At 43.0% G+C, this 24,630-nt stretch overlaps 1 protein-coding gene across 3 annotated transcripts in view; it reads right to left on the bottom strand.

Annotated features, from left to right (window-relative positions):
• The window catches only part of ADAR (adenosine deaminase, RNA-specific), a 45,331-nt gene extending 22,048 nt beyond the window's left edge, over nt 1–23,283 (bottom strand). The window contains exon 1 of one of the 3 annotated variants that reach the window (XM_012658877.1): nt 23,231–23,283. Coding sequence is in view for 2 of the 3 variants with exons in the window: in XM_012658875.1 (XP_012514329.1) it covers nt 3,549–3,563 (15 nt within the window). In the remaining variant the exon portion in view is untranslated. Of the gene's footprint in view, nt 1–3,548; nt 3,731–23,230 lie in introns of those variants that run through there. The other 2 variants (XM_012658875.1, XM_012658874.1) reach the window with 2 other exon arrangements.
• Between the last annotated feature and the right edge of the window lie 1,347 nt (nt 23,284–24,630).

The following is a 24,630-nucleotide window of genomic DNA, read 5'->3' as shown; positions in this document are numbered from 1 at the left end:
GAACTCCTGAGCTCAAACAATCCACCCGCCTCGGCCTCCCAGAGTGCTAGGATTACAGGCGTGAGCCACTGCACCCGGCCTAGCCTGTCTTTCTTTCACTCCTTACATATAATCAGTCCCCAAGGCTTTGCTGAAAGACCCCTTCTTCCTCTATAATTTGTCCCCTAGGTTGATTGCATCTACTCCCCCAACCTAAACTAGCTCTCTTAAGCAATGGCACTCAAATTTACTGTCTCCAGCCACTTCCTTGTGCTAAAGCCTAAGATCTGAATTTCCAACCACCAAGATAATCTGTCCACTTAAATATCCTGCTGCTAACTCAAATGCCACACATTCCGAACCAAATTAATCATCACCCCCACCCCCCAAACCCAGCTCCTTCTCCTGTTGTTTTTATTACTGTTAATGGCATCCTCCTCCTCCTCCGTTATTAAGGCTAGAAATCTGAGTCACCTTTGCTGCCTGCTTGTCTCCCTCATCTCCCACATCTTATCAGGTAGTTGCCAAGTCCTGTCTTACCTACCACCTGTCTATTGTCTTTTAAATGTGCCTTCTTCCAATTCCAGCCTGCATTACCTCTTACCTGGACCAATGTAATAGCCTCTAATCCTTCTATCCCTCTACACGCCAATCCAAGTGGCAGCTTCTCCCTCTACTACCACCTACCACAACTCTGACCCTTTCCTTATGTATCTCCTTAAATGACACTTTCTTCAGGAGACGTCTGACTCCCACCTCCCCCGGCCCATGGGGTTTCTTCTCCTTTAACTCCTCCCACTCAGCACCCATTACACCATTTATCATAGCTGTTGGATTAAAAAAAAAAATAGTGGCACACATAGATTGCAGTGTATATGCAGGGTTTGTTTGTTTGTTTATTTATTTGAGACAGAGTCTTGCTCTGTTGCCTGGGCTAGGGTGCTGTGGTGTCAGCCTAGCTCACAGCAACCTCAAATTCCTGGGCTCAAGCGATCCTCCTGCCTCAGCCTCCCGAGTAGCTGGGACTCTAGGTGCGCACGACCATGCCTGGCTAATATTTTTTTTTCTATTTTTAGTTGTCCAGCTAATTCTTTCTATTTTTAGTAGAGACAGGGTCTTACTCTTGCTCAGCCTGGTCTTGAACCCCTGACCTCAGGCGATCCTCCTGCCTCCAAGAGTGCTAGGATTACAGGTGTGAGCCACCTTGCCCGGCATGCAGGGTAATTTTTAACTAACAATATTAGATGTCCTAGAAATGATACTCAACTCTTCACTCCCAATATTCCCAAAGTAGTATTGATGGAGGTGCTGCAGTTGACTCCACAGTGAGCTCTCAGGGAACAAGGACTATGTTTCAGCCATCTTTGCCTCCCCAGCATCTGGCACAAAGTTGATCCTGAACCAACATCTGTTGAGTTAATGACTGTATGAACAAGACACCCTTATGCAAGCAATCACATCCCTTTCCTTGCCCCTCTTCCTGCCCCCCCCACACCCCTCAATATTGCTAGGGGCAGAGGCAAATGTGTCTTCTACTACAGAATGAGTGCCCAGCTCACAGAGCTGAATTATAGGACTTTAGGGGGTTTCTGATGAGCTCCTTTGAATGACCTTGGGAAAAAGAACTTTGTTTAGAAGTGGCTAAAGTCAGCTTCTAGCTAAATGCTGTCTAGATTTAAATTTTGACTCTTGGCCAAAATCTGGAAAATATTTGAATGTCCATCTATAGAAGAGTTAAATTATGATCCATTCAAGCTATGGAACAGAGCTCGGTTTTAAAAAAAAATGTGTTACATCTATTTTCACCTGGAAAAAACTTAGAGTAATATAATGTTAAATAAAACAACAAAAAGAGCATGTTGTAGAGGAACATGTATGCTGTAATCTTTTTTGGTAAACAAAAGGGGAAAAACCATGAATGTGTGTGTGTGCGAGCACAGTAGAATGAACACCGAGAAAAGAAAGAAATATTACATGAATTTGTTAACAGTTATTTCAGGGCAGTAGGACTGAGGGAGAGAAAGAGATTATTAAATTTTTTATTTTCACTCCCACTTTCCCCCTAAAAACCAAGCCACCACTTGAGAACAGCTATTTGTATAGCCACTGAATGAGCAAGAAAGAAGAGAAACCAACCCATAGCGATCATTCCTAAATCCCTCGATATCACTTCTCCCCACTTCATGTCCATTTGCTATGTAAGCTATGTAACAAGTCACTTAACATCCATTGCCCCCAAATTCACTTTGATCTCACATTTAGGGGCAAGAGATAAGACCCTCTGCCTTTATCACATGGGCTCCACAGGGCAATACACTGGTATATAGGAAGAAATGATTTTCCTTCAAGTCAGGCATCCTTAATCCTTTTAAAAAGAGTTTTTTTAATTTTTATTTTTTTGAGGCAGGGTCTTGCTCTGTTGTCCAGGCTACAGTGTAGTGGAGTGATCATAGCTCACTGTAACTTCAAACTCCTGAGCTCAGGAGATCCTCCTGCCTCAGCCTCCTGAGTAGCTGAGACTACAGGCTCAAATCACCACACCTGGCTGATTTTTCTGTTTTTTTGGTCTCGCTATGTTGCTCAGACTGGTCTGGAACTCCTGGCCTGAAGGGATCCTTACCCTCTGCCTCCCTAAGTGCTAGGATTGTAGGCATGAGCCACCATGTCCCACCTTAAAGGAAGGCTTTTAAATATATACATATAGCATTTTTAAAATTGGGGTATAATTCACATACTGTAAATTTTACCCTTCTTAGCGTACAATTCTGTGAGTTTTGACAACCACCACCACAATCAAGTTATAGAATATTTCTATTTCCCCAAAAAGTTTTCTAACGCCACTCTGCATTCCCCCTCCCACCCCCCCCACACCCAGCCCTGGGCATCCAGGGGTCTGTTCTCTATCCCTATAACTGTTTTCTTCCAGAATGTCATATAAATGGACTCATACAGTATGTGGCCTTTTGAGTCTGGCTTCTTTTGCTTAGCAAAATGCATTTGGGAGTTACCCATGCTGTTGTATATATCAGCAGTTCCTTCCTTTTTGCTGCTGAGCAGTATCCCATTGTCTGGTTGTAGCCCAATCATTAACTTGTTGAATGACATTTGTGTTTTCCCAGTTTTTATCTCTAATGAATACAACGGTTACAGACTGTCTCCTGTGGGTTATTAAGGGCGATTTTTAATTCCCTAGAGGCCTTCAGGAGGTGGAAAGGCTGCAGAGAGGAGCGCTGCTAAAAGTAAGGAATGCTGTTCAAGTGGGGTTACAGGGGAGTGGAGGGTTGCCAAGGGGCCCCAGCAGAAAGAGAGAAGCGTGTCTGCCTTGACACACGCTCAGGCCTCACTACTCAGCCGGGGGTGTATTTTCACCCCAGCTCCTCTTCCACTCACTGCTCAACACTGCAGGATTAATTAGCAGGATACAAATTCCTGGAACAGCAACTGTGCGTTTTTGCGTGGCGCACAACAGATAGACATCACGCACTACAACAAGGTGCACATGAGGTTGTAAGGTGAGCCCCCAGGGCAGAGAAAGTCCCGGGAGGATGGGGAAGGCTTGCTCCGCTTACCTGCCGCGGGTCCATAGCGCCCCTGGGGCATGGCCCAGCCTTGGCGGCCGGCAGCGCCACCCAGCCGCTGCCCCTGCCTCGACGGCTTGGCCGTGCCAGCCTCGCGAGACCCCCGCGTTGCTCCGAACACCGAGGGGCCGCGAGGGGTCGCGGGGTCGGTACGGAAAGCCCCAGCTGCCTGCGAGCTGCACCCAAGATGGCTCCTGTTCAATTTCACTTTCGTTTCCTCAGAAAGCCTTCCCCTTTGCAAAGTTTGGCCAAGAGGAGGAGTCTGGGCAAATTAGCGTGTGCGCTGGGTTTCACACCGATTGCAAGTCCAGGCCCTGCCTTGCCTGAGAACTGCGGAAGGTACTCTTTCTTTAGGAAAACGCCTATAAATACCGAGCTCATAATTCCTCTCAGGAATACACGGGATAAAGCAAAAGGAAAACAAAGGCGCGCAGCGCAAGCTCAGCCCGGGAGAAACAGCAAGAGGCTCGGTCCGCCTTCTCTCTGGGCCGTTTGTCGCAAGGGTAGGGGGGTGCAGATCTCTTCAAATGACGAAGGTCCCCACTGTGGACTATTTATTAATGTTCCTACTGTATTACAAACAAGTAAGTGGATACCAGCCGGTAAAAAGCAGCAAGATAACATAAGAGCGGCAGTGAACAATTTAGGGTCTACATCATAAAAACCGCCCCGCCAGGCAAGGGTTAAGTACTTCACCCGCATTATCTCCCCCCAGTCTTCACCGCAGCAACAAGGCAGGCATTATTCCCACTTTACAAGTGTAGAAACTGAGGCTTGACTACGGCCGTGCTGCTGCTAAATCCGGATCTGACTGCGGAAAGCTCACTCTCCTTCGCTGCTCTACACTCGCTCAAGTTACAACACGGCTTTCAAAAAGATAACTTCTGTTACCTAGAGGGGAAAGTTCAATTTCTTTCAGGGTCAAGCTTCTCGAACTGCTTGATTTTGTCCATGATATCTAGGAAAAGATTTTACAGATCAATCCCAATGCTCGACAGCCCCCCTCACCTGTGAGAAATTTCTTTTTCCATGTTTAATCTCAATTTTATCCCGACTACTTATGAGATGACAAGGCAGTCCCTTCACAGCATTATCTCCAGTTGATGCCCCTTCTCCGCCGTCTCGTCATTCTGTCCATACTGCTAGTCACTCTGTTGGGGAATTTCCATGCCAGTTCTGCTTAAGACCGCAAAGCAGCTAAGTAGAGCAAGTAAGTAAAATATGCACCAGCTAGCTGAAACCACAAAACAATTAAGCAGAGGTATAAGCCTGTCATGACTGTACTGCTTGTTGCAAACCTATCAAAACGATACTGTTTGTTATAAGCCTATCATAACTGTACTGCATGTAAAAACTGCTATTAATTGGCTAACTTTTGATCCTTTTACCTAATTGGTTAACTTTTATGCTTGTGTGTGTTATTGGATAAGACTAACCCCCCCCCCCAAAAGTATAAAACCTGACAACAACCAGGAAGAGGTGCTCAGAATTTGGAGGCTTGTCTCCTCTGGGCCGCTGGCAATAAACTTGTTGACTCTCCAACTCTGCGTGCTGCTCGGTTATTCCCCTGGGACCGGTCACTGTAACACTTGCCATAACAACTCCAGATTTCACATTCTCTTTCTTCCTTCTGTGCCTTTGCACCCTATTCCTTGGCCTGGAATGCACTTCTTCCTCCACTACTTCCGGTGAAGCAGTCTTTCAAAATCTGCTTCAAATATTACCTCCCAGGGAAGCCTTACCCCACTGTGGGTCGGGGTGCAAGTGCGGAAGCAGGTGCAATTTGTGGTTCCTTATTCTGTGCTTCTCGGTTACCCTCAGAGAGAGCACTTGCATATTCCCTTGAAAGTGCCGCAGTCATTTAACAAAACTTTACTGAGCCCCTAATACGTGCCTGATACTGGGTTAAGCATGGAGGATATGACACAAAAAAGAGCCCCATCCTTCAGCTGTCAGTCAGTGTGGTGGGGAAGATGGAGCCGCAACAATCACCACAATATATTATATGTTATTTGTTTATATATCTGCCTTTACAGCTGTCAAGTCTTCTCGGGGGCAAGGAACATGTTTTAGACATCCCTACATCTCCCTGCGCAGTGACCCTCAGACAGGTGGTTAGTTGAACAAATAACAGACTGTTCAGTAGGTAGAACAACGCGGGAAACAGTTGAAAGGGAACTCTACAGGAGATCAAAAGTATCAAACCTTGTAATCCTAGCACTCTGGGAGGCTGAGGCGGGAGGATTGTTTGAGCTCAGGAGTTCGAGACCAGCCTGAGCAAGAGCGAGACCGGTCTCTACTAAAAAAAAATAGAAAGAAATTAGCTGGACAACTAAAAATATGTATATATATAAAATTAGCTGGGCATGGTGGCGTATGCCTGTAGTCCCAGCTACTCGGGAGGCTGAGGCAGTAGGATTGCCTGAGCCCAGGAGTTTGAAGTTGCCCTAAGCTAGGCTGACACCACGACACTCTAGCCCGGGCAACAGAGCGAGACTCTGTCTCAAAAAAAAAAAAAAAAAAAGTATCAAACTTATGAAAAGGTGCTCAACCTCATTACCTCAGGGAAATGCAAAGTAAAGCCACAATGAGTTACCACCGTTTACCAGACAGAAAACATTAACCATCTGAGCAGACCAGGTGGGAGCAATGATGCTCCTAGTCACTGCAGGAAACCAGTTTGCCTTTAGCTAGGAAAGGTGTGGCTATACACACCCCAGGAAGTTTATAGTTCCATAATTTGTAACAAGCCCCCAAACTGGAAACAACCCAAATGTCCATCAAAAGTACGATGGATAAATAAATGGTGGCATATGCCTATAATGAAATACTACACAGCAACAAAAATGAAAGATCTATAACCACATGCAACGAGGTGGGTAATTACCTAAACATGATATTCAGTGAGAGAAGCCATATACCTATAGTATATGGTCCCACTTACGTAAAGTCTCAAACCAGGCAAAACTGAACTATAGCATGCTCTGCATAAAAGACAGGATGGTGATTACCTCCCGGGAGAAAGGGAGGAGGTAAAATACTGGGAAGAAATTTTTGACTGGGAAGAAATATTTTGGGTGCTGGTGATATTCTAATTCTTGACTTGGGTAGTGGCTACATATATGTTTGCTTTCTAATAGTTAAGTTATACATTTATGTTTTATTCACATTTTTATACATATATGCTATAGATCACAATTTTAAAAGGTTAAAACAAACCAGAGCTACAACAAACTCATCCTGCTGCAATTCCAGCCCACTTTCCCACGTTCTTATCTCCATTTAAGTGTCTTACCTTTGCTTTCCTGCCTTCGGGCTTAACAATGTGAAAGCCTTTAACCCTTATTGGGAAATGATCCAGGAAAGCTTTGGTCACAACTACTGTGCAGGGGAAGTTGTACCACTGCTCCTTCAATCCCTTTTGCAGAAAGGGGAAATTTCTTTCCTAAACAGAGGGTCAGTTTATGCCTTGAAAGAACAACTGCTATTGTCATTTAATCCTAGCAGCTCAAGTAACTGCGGACAGTTTTATTCATAAACATTTCATCTCCTCCCACTCAGTAATTGTTTTAACTCTCACCGGGTTGTGAGGTGGTGACATAAATCTTTTTTTTTTTTTTTTGTGCTGTTCTATGGTAGGGACTTGACAAAATGGATGAAGCTCTTTAAACAATTAACCAAAAGTAATAAGTTTATCGCAGAAAATTTCAGGAAACACAAACACAATAAAAATCACCTCCATTGTTAATTCATTGGTGCCTACCCTTCCAGTGTTTTCCCTGGGCATAAAAGCACCACTGACACAGGTGGTCAGTTCTCTCCCAAGGCAGGAGCTCTTCCTATAAAGAATGGCTCACTGGAGGCCTGTGAGTGCCTCCCGACAGGCTGTGAAGTGACCCCAAATGCAATGTCTCACATGTACATACCACCGAGGGCTACTTATTAATAACTGCCTAAATGACTAACGGTTACCTCTAAAATGAAGTATTCATTAATAAAAAGGGTTTACATAGTGTTATAGCTCTTTAGAATTTGTCTGGCAGATTTTCCGGTCTGGACTGGAGGACCGGCCCCTCCAATGAAAAAAGAAAAAAAAATTAAAAAACGAGTTTACAGAAGCCCCTCACTCACTATTCTCAGAAGTCTGCCTTCCATACAGCACTGCCAAGCTCCAGCTCCAGAGGTGCCTTCAGGGGGCTGGACTTCCCCAGTTATGGAGAAGGACACTGAGTTGGTTTTATTTTCCAATCTCTGCTATTCTTGCTCTTTAACTATAAATAACTGTTAGTCTGGCTTTGTAATTATTAATTTTGTTTGTTGTGGATCTTCTGGTTAACCTTACTGCATGCAGGGATGTGTATTTACAACAACAGTCTTTTCAGTCTATAATTTAAGCCAGACGTTACTACACATGTGGGCTACATCCAATTGGATCCTCTATCTCCCTACTGTAAAGCAGATGTCTGCAAACTCTCTCAATATTTGCTCATACAGTGATACTGTAACAGAAATGTACCGCCTGTGAATGTATGCTACTTAACTTACAACATATTATCAAAGAAAGTAATAAGTTACTGAGTTATTTTTAAGTACTAGGGTATTATTTTAGAATAGAATATGCATATAAATAGACTCATGTTCTTATCTTAACTCTTAGGAAATACATAAAAAACAATTCAGAGTTGCTAGGCACAAATTTGCTGCCCTCCTTTTTTTGTTGTTATTTCTCTTCAATTCTTTATCATTGGGTCTTTTATTCCACTGAAGCAGTTACGACCATATCAACATTAATTCTCAAAATTTATGGTGTCTGCTCAGAGTAAGCCCACTTGCTTTGATAACCTGTAAGGCTTTTGGTAGAGAGAATAGGGAGTTGCTCAACTGGCTGAGTAGTGTTCCGCATCTGTATTTATGCTGCTGTATATCCTATTAATATTAATGACCAGAACTGGCTTTTGAAGTTACGAGAAAGCCAGAAATGCCTCAGGTACCCCCCCACCCCGAAGAAACAGAGGTCTCCAAAAGCAGTTAAGTACCTGTACCCCAATCGAGTAAGTTATCCAGTAAGAAAGAAAAAAAAGTAGTATTTATCAACTATCTATATGTGCCAGGCATTGTGTTAGTAGGTATTATTCATATAATAAAGATATAAGATCAGTAATAATGTCAAAATAATACTAAAAATAATGGCTAACAGGTCTGTGTGGAATATTTGCACGTCTATATAATTAGTAAATGTACATTTAGTCTCATAACCACCCCACAAGGTGAGGCTATACAACTTGAGTTTTTATGCATTAAATCCTGACACTCTTGGCCAGGTGCAGTGGCTCATGCCTGTAATCCTAGCACTTTGGGAGGCCAAGGTGAAAGGATTACCTGAGCTTGAGATCAGACTGGGCAACATAGCAAAACCCCATCTCTACAAAAAAATAGAAGAATTAGCTGGCCATGCTGGCGTGCACCTGTAGGCCCAGCTCCTCAGGAGGCTGAGGCAGGAGGATCACTTGAACCCAGGAGTTTGAGATTGCAGTGAGTTATGATGATGCCACTGCACTTTAACCTGGGCAACAGAATAAGACCCTGTCTCAAAAAAAAAAAAAAAATCCTGACATTCTTAAACTGCCTCTCCTATGCCAGACTGGTTTTGCATGCAGCACCTGGCTGTCTTCTGGTCTGGCTCTGGCCAGCAAGGAGGCTCAACTACTGGCCTACATTTGGTTTCCACTTAGTTGGGACCAAAAGGGGAGACTTCCCATCACCTTCTTCTTCCCCAGGACCCAACCTATGAGTGGCTGGTCTGAGTCCCAGCTTTCTGCAAGAGCAATTCTTCCATCTCCAAGGCTTGTAGGAAGCAGAGGGGACAGCTGCAGTCTTGTCCTAGGCAGGCTTGGAGGCAGCCTCTGCCCCCAAGTTCTACAGTGATTCCTGGGGAAGCAGGCTGATTTCACCAGCAGCCAATTTGCTGAAAACCAATTTGCCAAATGGTCAATTCCCTGAATAACCAATTTACAAAACAACCAATATGCTGAATTTACTTTTTTCTCTAAGCTCCCTAGTCTTAACTGACCAATTTTTATTTTATCTTCTTAATAGAATTTAGGGGGAAATGTGCTTTGCTGTCTCCCTACTACTGTAGAGCTGGAGATTGAGGAGGAAACTGGGGTGAGGGGCAGTGAGATTGAGGGGCATTTGTAGAACTGATTTTTAGCAGACTGATTTTCTTGGAATTGACAGAGAGGCATTTCTAGGTGTCTACAGGCTCTTTTTCCCAAAGGGAATTAATAAAGCCAGGCCATTTCTAATTCATTTTTAAAAGCATTTCTTTCAGTATTGACCAGTTCACAAAAATTGCCATCTACACACACAGAGGAGAAGACCATGTGAAGAGAAAGTAGAGAGTGATTTGAAGATGCTGGCCTTGAAGACTAGTGATGTGGCCACAAGACAAGCAATGCTGGCAGCCACCAGCAGCTGGGAGAGGCAAGGAATGGATCCTCCTCTAGAGCCTCTGGAGGGAGCGCAGCTTGGCTGACTCAGCCAGTGATACTGGTTTCAGATTTCTGGCCTCCAGAACTGTGAGAGAATACATTTCTGTTGTTTTATGCCACCCAGTTTGTGGTAATTTTTTACAGCAGACAGCCGTAGGAAATCAATGCAGCATCCTTCCTGGGCAGTACAAACCAGGGAGCTCAGGGTTCAGGACAGCCAGAGACCTCATGGCCAGCCAGGGATCTCTGCATTTGGGTATCGAAGGGAAAAGGCTGGAACAGACTAGAAAAGACAGGACACAGCCACAATGTCCATGTTTTAGTTAAGTCAAACAGTACAGCCTTCTCATTACTGTCCAGCAGAATTAGAGCCCTTTGTTTTATCAGATTTTATTTTTTTCCAGGAAGAAAAAATGATGAAAATAAATCCTACGTGAAAGAAATAAATTTCCAAGGAAATAAACCTTTTGGTGTGATTGTGTTCTGTATGAGAACAACCACCTCCTAACTGGTTTCCCTGAATATACTCTGGCCTCCTTCCTATCCAGTCTTCTCAACACTGCCTGAGTGATCTCTGCAAATTAAACTCTAATCATTACAAAATTACAAACTAGAGATTAAGGGGAGGGAGGGGTGACAGGGAAATGAGTTCCAGGAAGGGACACAGGGGGTTTCAGCAATACAGATAAGGTTCTGGTTCAGGGAAGGGGGTTGGGTTCATGAGTATTTGTTTCATTGTTGTATTTCAATGACTTACACGTATGCATATCAAATATTCACATTATAAACAAAAAAATACTTTAATGGCTTCCCAATGCTCTTAACATAAAGGCAAAAAAATATATATATATTTTTTGAGACGGAGTCTGGCTCTGTTGCCCAGGCTAGAGTGCCGTGGCATCAGCCTAGCTCACAGCAACCTCAAACTCCTGGGCTTAAGCGACCCTCCTGCCTCCCAGAGTGCTAGGATTACAGGCATGAGTCACTGAGCCCGGCCCAAAGGCAAAAATCTTTACATGATGGCTCAGAGGCCTTGCCTGGCCTGGCTCTGCCATCCTTCTCCCTTGCCTTGTACCATGCCCCTAGTTTCTCTGCCCCCCAGCCTGAGCCTTCCTTCCCTTTCTCTAGATTGCCATGCTCCCTTCTGCCACATGCTGTTCCCCCTCTGGATTGCTTCCCCTCCTTTTCTCCTAAGTTATTATTCTCCCTTCAGATCTCAGCTTAGTCAACATTTCCCAAGCAAGAGGTCCAACCACTGTCCCCTCCCACCATATGCTTCTAAACCCCTGCACCTCTCCTTTGGAGCATGTTTACATTTGTAATTTTACATTTTATTGTGTGGTTTCTTGGTTCATGTCTGTCTCTCTTATCACAAGTTCCATGAAGTTGGGGCTACACTCATGTTTTGCTTATTGGTGTGCTAAAAAATATTTACTGAAAAATTGAACATGTGTATTTCCCTTGAGAGACAGTCCATAGCTTTTTGGGGGGGAGGTGGGGGATGTGGTCTCACTCTGTTGCCCAGGCAGGAGTGCAGGTGCACAATCAAAGTTCACTGCAGCCTCAAACTCTTGGTCTCAAGCAATCCTCCCACCTCGGCCTCCCAAAGTGTGAGATACCACGCCTAGCAGTCCGTAGCTTTCAGACTCCCAGATAGATCTGTGTACCTCAAATGAAGCGCAAGATGCACTGCTCTAAAGACTTTGTTCTTTCCACTGGTGCACCTCAACTCTGCCTTATGACTTCTTGACCTGGCCCACTGCCCTCTCCACTCCTTCTATCTGGAGTTCAAGTGGACAATGGGTATCCCAGAAGAACCATGAAGTTCCCAACATGGAGCACACTAAAAAGTTAAGCAACAAGGCAATGAATCCTAACCTGTGGCTTACTTCTACCAAAAACAATTATTGGGGCACTGTAATCCTGACTCATACACATAGCAAGAGATCACTTATTGAAAACCCCAGCAAGTGTCTTGTTCTGCTAGTTGCTTAGATAATGCCTAAGCGAGATAACACTGGCCAATAAGTGGCATTTGGAGACTTTGATTCCTGACATGGGACAGAGACTGTGTGTGGGTTTTAAAAACCTACTTCATTGCCCTCCCCACCCCGAGACTTATCTCCCAGAACCTAACTTTTACACTGCATTGGTTCTCTGCAGGGCAATAAAACTTTCACTTAGCACTCAATCTTTGATGCCAGAGCCTATATTTTCTCTTTAACAAAGAAAGTTCAAGGAAGGCAGGAATTGTGGGCAGAGGTGGGATTCTGCATGCAAGAGACTGACCCTTCTGGTTACCCCTCACCACCAAGCAGACTAAACCAACATGACACCTCTTTTAATCAGGTGCTGCACACCTGAAATAGTCTCTGCTCACCTGAAATGAAGGATACTTCATTAATATAACAAAGACTGTCTATTATAAGTCAACATCCAATATCATATTTAGAATGCAACAGTTAGATATTACCACTAAAATGAGAAATAAAATAAGGAGGGCTACCATTACCATTGTTATCTTATTTTCTTAATTCTAAGATGCACTGTTTTTCACATCTGGACATTCCTGATACTGGAATATGAATTGCAATATAAGTATATATTTAATATAGTGCCCCATAAGTCTGTTATTAAATCAATTGCACGTTCTTATGCTCAATGGTCTTAGAATCAAAGAAATATGGTATTTAACATATATGTTAAATATATGTTAGGTATGTTTTGCACATATTGAAATTCTTAGATATACTACAATACAAAACATAAGTAAGAGACAAACTATTAAAAAGGAAAGAAAAACAGGCTGGGTGTGGTGGCTCATGCCTGTAATCCTAGCAACTCTGGGAGGCTGAGGCGGGAGGATCACTTGAGGCCAGGAATTCTAGACCAGCCTGAGCAAGAGTGAGACCCTGTCTCTACAAAAAATAGAAAAATTAGCCAGACATGATGGTGTGTGCCTGCTAGTCAGGAGGCTGAGGTAGGAGGATCGCTTGAGCCCAGGAGTTTGAGGTTGCAGTGAGCTGTGTTGAGGCCACTGTACTCTAGCCTGGGTAAGCGAGCAAGACCCTGTCTCAAAAAAAAAAAAAAAAAAAAGGAAAGAAAAACAGATTATTTGCAGATGATATTGTAACCCTAGTTGATCCAAGAGGAGCAACTGAAAAACTCTTAGAACTAATGCCAGTCAAGGAATATGGCTGAATATAAGAGACATGTACAAAACACAATAGCTTCCTTATATATAGGGAAAAATGTTATATTCTTAATAGCAAATAAAACATCTTTTAAAAAAGAAACATTTAGGAATAACACTAAGAAATGTGAAGAGCTTACATGTGGAAAATTACAAAACTTTGCTGGGGAATATATGGCTTTTTTTTTCTTGAGATGGGATTTGGCTCTGTTGCCCAGGCAGAGTGCAGTGGCGTGATCATAGCTCAGTACAAGTGCTCCTCCTGCCTTAGCCTTCCAAGTAGCTGGGACTATGGGAATGCACTACCATGCCCAGCTGAGGAATATATGTCTTAAAAAGAAGGATATACCAGTCCCAAATGTGATGGTTGAATAGTTCATGAATGCTAATTAATGCCAAATTAAATAATGGTTTACTGCAAATTCTCTGAGGCTGGGGCAGTAAGGAGTAGATACCTAATAAAATATAAAGTTCAAGTCCAAGAACATACTAGCAAGAATTGCCAAAATTTTTTTTTAAAGAAGACAGCTACGCTAATTAAATCAAGCAGTACTGGTATAAGACAAGAATGGAGCTACAAACTAACAGAAAAGAACCACACTCCCCCAAACAGACCCCAGTGTGTGCAGAAATCCAAGGCATGGTAAGGAGCCAACAGCAGCAGCAAGGGGAAGAAGTGTTATTCAACAGATGGAGCTGGGCCAGTGGTTGGCTATTTAGGGGAAAAAACCTAGAGTTTTGCTTTATGTTAATAAGTCAAAACAAACTGCAAATGTATTAAGGGACTAAATGTAAAAAACTTTAAATAAAAATACTAAAAAACAAAGTCAGTGTATATAACTTAATGTATTTCACAGCAATGGGAGACATCACAAAGGAGAAGATTGATAATTGTTGACTGCAGATAAATTTTTATACTTAAAAAAGTGACATGATGTTTGAAAATGTTTATAGGAAAGAGTTTTAAAAAATATAAATCAATATATAAACAAATGAAACCCACAGGAATCACAGTCACAACACAGACGCAGGACAGAGTTAACATGCACAGATGTGTATACTAAGCTCAGACACGTGGGTAAGGTAGTATGCTACCTTAGCATACACAGCATGTGGCATTCAGATGGGCCAGCACTGCTGTTTCTTTTAATCCTCACAGCCACCTTATGAGAGAGGTGTACACTATTATTGTCCCCATGTTCCAGAACAAGAAGCTGAGGCAGGACAAAGTCTGAAGCTGCCCAAGTTTGCGCAGTTAGTAATTGGCAGGCAGGATTCAGACACAGGCACTTTGGCTCCAGAGTGGGTCCTCTCTGTGCTGCCCCAATAAAACTGCAGTTAATAAACAGGCACTTCACAAAAAAGGAGTGCAAATGCCTGTCAAACATTTGGGATAATATTTAATCACACTAAATAAAGACATGAAAACGTAATACGATTTATGATTTCATTCATAAAATTAGCAGTTAAAAAATGAGATTGTTCAATACTGGTTGGGGACTCCATGGCTACCATCACAATCTAATCTTGTATTCCAGGGATCCGCCCTGGCCCCTTCCAAAATCTGATAGGTCACTGCCATCTCCCTTCTTTAAGCCTTTCTGTGGGTACCCATTACTCTCAGGATAAAGACCTAGCATGTAACATCCACAGTCTGCAGTATGTCCCCAGCCCCTGGCCTAGCCCACCCTCACCAGACTTCACAAAAAGCATCTTCTGTCCTGTTTGCCGACAGCCACATTGCACTCCTGCAGCCTTGAAAAAGCCAAATCAAACACTGTTTTCTCCTCCAGTACTGGTCTCATGCCAGAGGGCATAAAAAGTTTATAATACCCATAACCCTAGGTGGCTTTCTTTATAACCTTATCACTAGTTGTAGTTATACATTTGATTAATCGTTTCTGTCTCACCTGAACGGTAGTAGTTTTGTACCCTGTGACCCAGCACAGTGCCTTGGCTGTGGAAGGTACACAACAAATATTTGTCAAATGAATACGTATTAATGATTAAGTGAATGAAAGAGGAAGTAGAAAAGGAAAAAAATGAGGAAAGGAGGAGAATCAAGCACTCTCCTGTACTGGTGGTAAGACCAAACTGATAGGTTCAACTTTTTACAAAGCAATTGGACAGTGTATGTCAAGAGCCTTAAATATGTTTATGACTTCAGTCAATAATCAACAACCATTATTATTAATAATGTAGGGGCCAGGTGCGGTGGCTCATGCCTATAAACTTAGCACTTTGGGAGGACAAGGTGGCAGGATTGCCTAAGGCCAGGAGTTCTAGACCAGCCTGAACAAGAGCAAGGCTCCATCTCTACTAAAAATAGAAAAATTAGCTGGGCATGGTGGTGTGTGCCTGTAGTCCCAGGTACTTGGGAGGCTGAAGCAGGAGGATCACTTGAGCCCAGGAGTTTGAGGTTGCAGTGAGCTATGATGACGCCACTGTACTCTACCCAGGGCGATGGAGTGACACTCTATCTCAAAAAAGCCAAAAAAAACCCCCGCAAAACTGGAGGCATGGTCAAGTAGAGTCTGGTACAGTCATAAATTATACAAGACAAAAAGTGATATTTACAAAGAGTTAATGCCTGGGAGATGTTAATGTCATACTAAGTGGAAAGAACATAAAATTATAAATATTGAACCGCAGCTTTGAAAAACAATACTTGAAAGTGGCAGACAGTGCTGGCCGCTTACCCTAGAACTCTGCCTTCCTTTCTGAGAGAGCCCTGATTCTGTCCGCTTTCCTATGAGAAGGCCAGACTCCCTCACCAGACCCAGAGGGAGGATCTTGATTAGCCTAATCTCAGCCAGTCTTGGTGATTCCACTCCTCTTGCCAGTGTGACACATGTGATACAAGTGTGGCCAGCAAATCACAAGAAGTCTGTCAGGGGCTTTCTGTGACAATGGATCCTTGCTGTGAATGAGTGATGTCCTGAGGATGGCAGAGTAGAGGGCTGGGACACTGCTGAGTGCTTAATTACCCAACACGGGAAACTGCACTATCTGTGGGACAACACAGCAATGCATGAAAGACACCAAATATTAATGATGATATCTAAGAGGTGGGCTAACTTGTGATTTTATTCACCTTTTGACAGTTTTCTACAATTTTCAAGTTTTTTATAAGCATGTATCCCCCTCAAAATAAGAAAAAAAAGATACCTACTTATTGCATGAACCTCATGACACTTACAGTCTAGTCATGGGAACAGCCATGTACATAAATGATTAAAATATGTGACAAAACCACAGTGAGATACTTCACAGCTATCAGAATGGCTAAAATAAAAAGATGCACAATACTTATGATATGGAGCAACTAGAATTCTCACATGTTGTTGGTGGGAACGTAAAGTGGTACGACCACTTGGGAAAACTGTTAGGTAGTTTTAAAGTCATTTATCAGCAATTACACTCCAGGGTACTTACCTAAGAAAAATAAAAGAAATGGCCACCAAAAGACTCGCACAAAAATGTTCATAGAACCAGGGCTGAAGGAGGGGGAAAAGGGGAGTTGTTTAATGGGTACGGAGTTTTAGATTTGCACGATGAGAAAGTTCTGAAGATCTGCTGCACAATGTGAATATACCTAACACAACCAATCTGTACACTTAAAAATGGTTTAAGATGGTAAATTTTATGTTATGTATTTTTTACCACAACAACAAACAGGAAGAAAAAAAGAATAGAGCTTTATTCTTAATAGCCCCAAACTGGAAAAACCTAAATGTCCATTAACTGATGAATAAACAACCTCATATATATTCATACAATGGATACTGACACGTGCAACGTGGTTGAACCTCACTGATGGAAACCACACCCAAAAGCACATAGTGAATGATTCCATCAATGTGAAATATGAGAACCGTCAAAACTAACAGATGGTGATAGACATCAGAACAGTGTTGGCCTTGGGGGTAGTGGTGGCTGGAAAGAGGCACAGGGGAACTTTCTGAGGTGACAGCAATGTTTTATTTCTTGATTTGGACTATTAAGTGGGTATATATTTTTGTCAAAATACATTGAAAGGTACACGTAAAATCTGTGCACATAGGTATACATAATTATATCCCAACTAAAAGAGTCTTAGAGAAATAATGAGGAAGGAGAACTGGAAGAGATGAATCCATCACCCTGGTTACACGCTGAGAAGTTGTTTGCCAAACACGAGTGCCTCTTTAAACCAGACAGTCACACATAAATATCTTTTCATGCAGCAATTTATGGAAATGCTAAGAACACTAAAATTATGAGAATTATGCATGTATTTGAATCTCAGCTTTATGGAGCGATTTTTGATATTCTGATAAATTACTTTAAAAGGAAAATATATATAAATACAGTAATGCAACCATCTTTAAAATAAAACATAGATCTTTAATTGAAACTGATTTTATTTAAAATATTACAAAGTATTTTCATCAAATATCTTGTTAAAATGTGAAATAAAACTGATTGTTAGCTTTTTAAAGTCATGCAAAAATGCACACAAAAAAACTAGAATACAGAATGAGGAAAAGACATTTTTATGCTTACAAGCAAAGGAAGAAATCAAAATGGATAACACTTGTCTGCAAACGAATGAAAAATAAGTTTTGTATGTTTAATGACAAAACCAAAATTCGCTGGCAAACAAACTGTGAAAAATATTCACAGCAAATAGTTTGTTTTTTACAATGAGCACATACTCATGTTTTTGGAGCATTTGTATAATTTATAAAAAAATGACTTAAACACAATATATAGGCAAAATATTTACTGAAAATTTAAAAAGTGGAAATAAAATTGGCTAACAAGTATATGCAAAAGGACTCAAACTTAATCATAATAAAAAATGTAAATTAAAATAAGACACCATTTTCAATTTAGCTAAGATTTTCCTTTTCAGTTAAAATACCCAGTTCTGGAGAGAAGAGTAGGGTGAGGGAGACGCACAGTGAGTGCTCAGGCATTGCTGATGGAAGTGGAAACTGTATTGGCTTCCTGGGAAGCAAACAAGACCAAGCACTACAACAGAGTATTGCAGCTGGGCTGGAGCTGGTGCTTGGATATTTGGGGTAAGTGTGGGGTTAAATAATAACCCTGTCACCTCAAGTCTCTATTTGTATGAGAATTTTTTGTTGTTGTTAAAAAAGAAATAAAGGGGTATTCCTCCCCCATTTTTTGTGGGTGTGTGTGGCATGGGTTGGGCATCCCGAAGACAAGGCATAATATGTAACTAGGATGATGGATGTGCTCTGTAGGAGCCTAAGGATGTGAGTTTGGACCCTCCCTAGGAGAGGGCTGAAGACAGATGTTTGAGCAGCCCCTGTCCTGAAGGGCAGAGTGGGCTCTGGGTTACCAGTCCCCCTCCCCCACCAGCTCTGCTACAGCATATCCCGAGGCAGAGCATGGCTGCATTTGGGTGAAAAGCAGACAACAGCGATGGGATGCAGTGCATTATATTTACTAGCTATGACTCAAAGCCTAAGGAACGGTCAGGGAGGAGACACACATTAGGCTATAAGTGAAATGAACTGGATGGAGAGGAGTCTTGTTTCTTTTTACAAAGAAAAAAAGTTTTAAAGTTCATAAGCCTTGGTCCCAAAACTCCAGATCAAGAATGAGTTATTTATAAAGGGCTTAGAATAGTACCTGGCACATTGTAAGTGCTCAAGCAAATGTTTTAAAAATAAACGCTCTAAGAAAAAAGCCTCAAAATATGGCAAAAGCCTTATTATACAATCTATCGAAGTTTAGAAAGGTTTGGTGGGAGTGAAACATCACACAGGGTAGAATTTCCAGCTGCTGACTCCTTGGGCCTGATCTGTGCAGGTTCAGACAAACACAGGGAGAGAGTTCTGCCTTCCTGGGGATGACCCACAGTACTTAAGATTCAGATGTTTACAGTGAACACAGCACCCATCATGCAGGCTGGAATGCTCATCAACAGGATGTCAACATTTTCTTCCTGTGGGCAGATTTTCATTCATTCATTTAATAAACATTTATTAAGCACATACTATGTGCCAGGCACTGTTCTAGGCCCTAGGACAGTTTTGCTTTGCTAAGAACCAAAGGAAAATTCTTTTCCTCATTGTTCTCATGAAGCTAACTTTCTAATGAGGAGAGACAGGCAATATATGAATAAATATACAATGTCAGTTGGTTTTAAATGCTATGAAGAGAAATAATGCTAGCTAAGGGTGGGAGGTAAGGAATACAAAGCAAAGGGCACTTCTGCCCTCAAGGGGCTCTCAGTCTAATGGATAATTGACCAATAAACAAGGCAATTACCAAATAGATATACAATCTACAAGAGGGTTGTGCTCAGGTGTTTATAGGGGCAGAGAGAAAGGGTGCCTAACGCATTGAGGGAAGTGTCAAGGGAGACTTCTGGGAGCAGCAGCATGACCTGAATCCAAAAGGATCAGCCAGATGAAGCAGTGGGTAAGGGCAACCCAAACAGCAGATGCAAAGGTGTGGAAAGGATAGAGGGCACCTGACGGATGGCACAACAGAGCAACAATGTGTGATGGACGAACCAAACCAGTGGGATTCATTCCAGTTGGAAGGCTTTGGAAAGGTCTCAAAGTCAGTTATGAGCACACATGCCAGCACATGTGTGTGCACATACACACACACCTGCAGTAGTCACCTGCTGTTTCTGCCTGTCTAGTACCTCTGCACTTCCCCATCCCATGTGGTTACGAAGGGGCAGTTTACTTCTTCATCCCAAAAGTGGGCCTGTGATGCAGACCTGTCCAATCATGGTATCCCTAATTCCCTTGTCCACAGTGATTAGTTTACAATACTAGAAGAGAGCCACAAGTTCATAGGCTTGGGGCTGCTTTTTCAGTATGTGTAGAGAAAGCAGCAGGAGAGAATAAGGCCAGTAAAGAAAAAGGAACAGAAAAAAGGCAGGTCCAAGAAGGTCCTCATGACATTATTTCAACCCCAGGATCCAGCTATGCCTGAAGCTTGCTTTGGACTTTCTAGTTAAATGATCAAAGGGAGGAAAAAAACCCTTTTTTTTTTTTTTACATTGGGTTTCTGCCATTTGCAACTAGATTAATACATACCTTTTTAGGGGAAGAACTTTGTGTGTGTGGCAAGGGGTGATACAGAGGGAAAGGGAAGATGGATGTCAGAGGTTCTCTCCCATTAAGTCTGATAAAGATGGTACACCCCAGGATCCAGCTATGCCTGAAGCTTGCTTTGGAATTTCTAGTTAAATGATCAAAGGGAGGAAAAAAACCCTTTTTTTTTTTTTGCTTAAGTTAGTTTACATTGGGTTTCTGCCATTTGCAACTAGATTAATACATACCTTTTTAGGGGAAGAACTTTGTGTGTGTGGCAAGGGGTGATACAGAGGGAAAGGGAAGATGGATGTCAGAGGTTCTCTCCCATTAAGTCTGATAAAGATGGTAGTGCCTTCAAGGCATCCAGGAGAATATAGAAATAGCAACTAGAGCTCCTTGGGTGGAGGAACTGATGGGATATGTATAAGTTACTGTCTGTATGGATGGGTTACATAAATTTTTATGTTCCTAATAGTTCACTATATAGCCCAAACTCATCTTTAAACAGAGAAACGACACAGAACAGCTGATTAAAACCTGTTTAAACCTAATCTGTTTAAAACCATACCATTCCTACCATTAATGCACATCAGTCACAGATCTTTCCCAAATATTTGAGAGAGACAATATTTTAAACTCTTTATTCCTGATGCCAAGCAGTCATCCAGTGCTCTCCAGAAAACTCAAGCAGCTGCATCTATTAAAGTCCAAGTCTAACAGCTGTTATAGCAAAACAAATTGCTATATCTCAAGAGAGCTCTAGAGAAGTCCAAAAGCTCAGATTTTTGTTGTTCACATATTTAAAAACTTTAATCAGTTGGTCACAGATAATAACACCAATCTTGGTCTGAAACAGATCTTCAAATCTTTAAATCTATGAAGCAGAAAGATGCTCATATTACTGCATGTTACAGTATAAAAATAGCTAGCTTAAGGAGGCTTTGTGTAATAAGCACTGGGCTTCTTTCTGGCAGAAAAAACAATGCCTCAAGATTTTTTTCTTCTCTCCACAAGCATTTTCCAAATACCTACTGTGTGCCCAGGATCCCAGCACTGTGCACCCATGAACCTTTCCTTTTTCTCTGGGTGAAAAGGCCAAATCTCGGTTCACATCTGGACAATGCTGGGTAAAATGTAAAATAAAAGATAATGTGTCACTGGACAATTTGAGATGTTACTCTTGCAGCAAATGCTGGCCCTCTAAACTCTGTTTATGAATCCCTTCCAGGTTCACACTGCCGGGGCACTAGTCAGTGAAAAAGAACAAGACCCAAACCACATAGCCTGATGGCCTGGCTTCAAGTCCCAGCTCTGCTATTAACTAGTGTCAGGACCTTGGCTAAGACTCACCTTCTGCATATGTGAATTTGGGATAATCCTTACGTATGGTACTAGGTTGCTAGAGGAATTAAATAAGTTAGTGCACGTAAAGTGCTTGACACAGTGTCAGGCACACAGCAGGTGCTCAGTGTAGAGAAACTATAATTAATAGAATAAAGTGAGATCTTAACCTCTTCTCAGGCCTAGAATTTTATGAGGTCTACAGTGGAGAGAGTACGGATTTTGAGAACCCCCAACCCAAGTCTGCTTATCATATCTGAAAGACTAGCAAACATCCAAAATAGCAAAAAGTTCCCCTTCTGCTCAAGCATCTGTACCAAGGGGAAACCTTCAGCAAGGGAGCAAGTTCAAGTGCCTGGGTACTGGGCCCTTACTAATAATAGCTAGACACTTCAAATTCTGACAATCCTGCAAAGTAGATATAATTATCATCATTTTGTAGATAAGTCCAAGTAGGAGTAGAAAGGTTAAATAACTCACTCAATGTCAAACAGCTGCTAAATGGCAGACCTGACTTGAAAGTTCATGTCCCCTTTCCACTCTATTTCCCTGCCTCCCACATAGCAAGCATTCAACTGTTTGTAAATAATGAAACAATGAACAAGATATTTCAGGATCTTTAAGAAGATGGGAACAAGCCCTCTTCGGTGGAGAAGGAAGTTGGCATCATCACTCAACACTCGCCGACCGTTTGACGCTCATGCATTCTCTTTTACCAATGGCCTGCTCTAGCAGTCTTGCCTCCCTCTCCAGCAACAAGCCACTGTGCAGGCCTCTGTGTGCTAGTCTCCTCCGCTAGCAGCTTAGACTCTGCTCCCTCAGCTAAATGCATAACTGGACTCCCCCACTTGCATTCAAAATCAAAACGACAGGTATCCCTTTTTGGAAGGCAAGTTTCCTAAACTCTGACACCAACATGGAACACCTGGGGCCGGCTTACCCTCTAGTTGGGCCCCAGAGTCAAGCCAAACAGATGAAGGGAGCGGAGGGAAAGGGAGGTGACGCAACTAGGCCTCCTACACCAGGCCAGACAGAGGGGCAGCGCGGCGGCCGTGACCCCGCAGTGGGCTCTCCACGGTGGCTGCCTATGCCTTCCCTGCGTAAGGCACGCAAGGGCAGTGGATATTATTCCCGGGAAGAGGCTCCGCTTCTATGCAGTTTGGGGAAGAAGGCGCAGGAAGGCGCGTACCAAAACAACTCCCAGGCGCCTCGCTCTCCAGTCACTCTCCGAGGTGGAGGAGTTGGCGAGACGGAAACAAGGGCCTTTGGTACCCAGCTGTTCGGCCACAGCTGGCACGAGCGCCGGAGCATCCGTGCGCAGCTTCTGCCGCCCACACCCGCGCGCACACACGCACACAAGCACACGGGCCCTGGGCGCCCGCCTCCCGGAAGGCCGCCGAGCCCGGCCTCTGTCCCCCACCAGCTGCATCCCCACCCGGCTCTTTGGCCACCCTCAACGCCCCACCGGGGCGCCCCCGCGCTTCCCCGTCCATCAGCGCCAGAGACTGGAGAGGCCGCGCAAGCCGGGGCGTTCCAGCCCGGGCAGGTGATGGCTGAGGAGGAAAGAGCGCCTCTTACCGGGTCTTGTGATTCCTCGGGACTCTGCCCGACACCAGAGGTTGCCGCTGCCGCCCGACCCTCCCCCCGCCCGCCCCACCACGTAGCCCTCTCTACCTTCGGTCGGGAATCAATGGTCCGGTCGCAGACTGCTGACATCATTGGCGCGCCGGGCGTGGGAGGAAGTGCCACGTGATTCCTCCCTCTTTTGTTTGGCTCTAGGAAATCTGGGTTTTTGTTGCTCGGTCTTCCTTGGTTTTTCTACGTTCTGTTAATGCTGCTGTTGTGGGCACGGTGGGGAGTAGGTGCTTGGGTTTAGGATGCCGCATTTTTGCTCATGGCCTTGATTAAACTCCTCAGTCATTCATAATCTGGATGGGCTAGAAGGCCTGAAAAGGTAGGCAGGTACAATCCTCTTTTAAAAAATGGATCGCAAGTCCACAGGATTAATTAATAATGCGCTATAACCAGTAGTCCTTGGATGGCCCGTTTAAATTAAACGAATTCCTTTTTAAAATAATATGATGAACACCTCCTTTAATTTGACACCTCACCCAAGAACTAAAATATTGCCAGTTAACATTCATCAACTTGTAAGTGGTCCCCGCCTTCTGCCACTGCATCCCCCTCAGAAGTAACCCCCGTCCCGAATTTGTATCTACACAACTATCACATTGCTTTAATCTCATTTATATTTATTACAAATTAATATATTTTTATTTGTCTTATGTGTGTGTTTTCAAACTTGCACCTAGTGTCCTGGGACTTTTTTCTTCACAAACATATTATTAAGATTCATCCTTGTTCAGTGAAGTTGCAGTTTATTTTCGCTGCTACGTAACAATCCATTATGTACCATCATTTATTTACCCATTCTCCAGCTGCTAAACATTTATGCAATTTCCAGTCTTTTACTAAAGTTTGCATTAGTGCTGTTATTGGCATTGCCTTCTGGTGCTCCTGTACAAAAATTTCTCTTGGGTATATTTACCTAGGAGTGGAATTAATAGGACTTTGGTATGCCACTATCAGCTTTGTATGATAGTGTCTAATTTTATCCAGACTAACTATACCAGTTTACACACCTACCAGCATCCACATCCTCTTTAACACCTCAGATTCTTGATTCTTTGCCAATAAAATGGGAGTTAAATGGTGTCTTATCCTGGCCTTACTGGCATATCTCTGAGGTTAAGTACCTCGTTTATGTATTTATTGGCCATCTGTAGTTCCTTTTCCGTGAAATGTCACTGTAGGGCATTTGAGGGATATAAGGGCTGAGCAAGGAAAAATATATGACCAGGAGGTGGCAGTAGCAAGCACAAGCTTAATTTGGGTGAGCTTTGACAGGTTTGCATGTAGGGGAAGTCCCTCACAGAGTCAGACAGTCCAAAGGTGGGGTGGAGGGGACCATCCAAAAG

This window comes from Propithecus coquereli, unplaced genomic scaffold (assembly GCF_000956105.1).
Source record: "Propithecus coquereli isolate 6110/MARCELLA unplaced genomic scaffold, Pcoq_1.0 Scaffold59, whole genome shotgun sequence".
Taxonomy (NCBI): Eukaryota; Metazoa; Chordata; class Mammalia; order Primates; family Indriidae; genus Propithecus; species Propithecus coquereli.
This window is presented reverse-complemented; position numbering and strand designations above follow the sequence as displayed.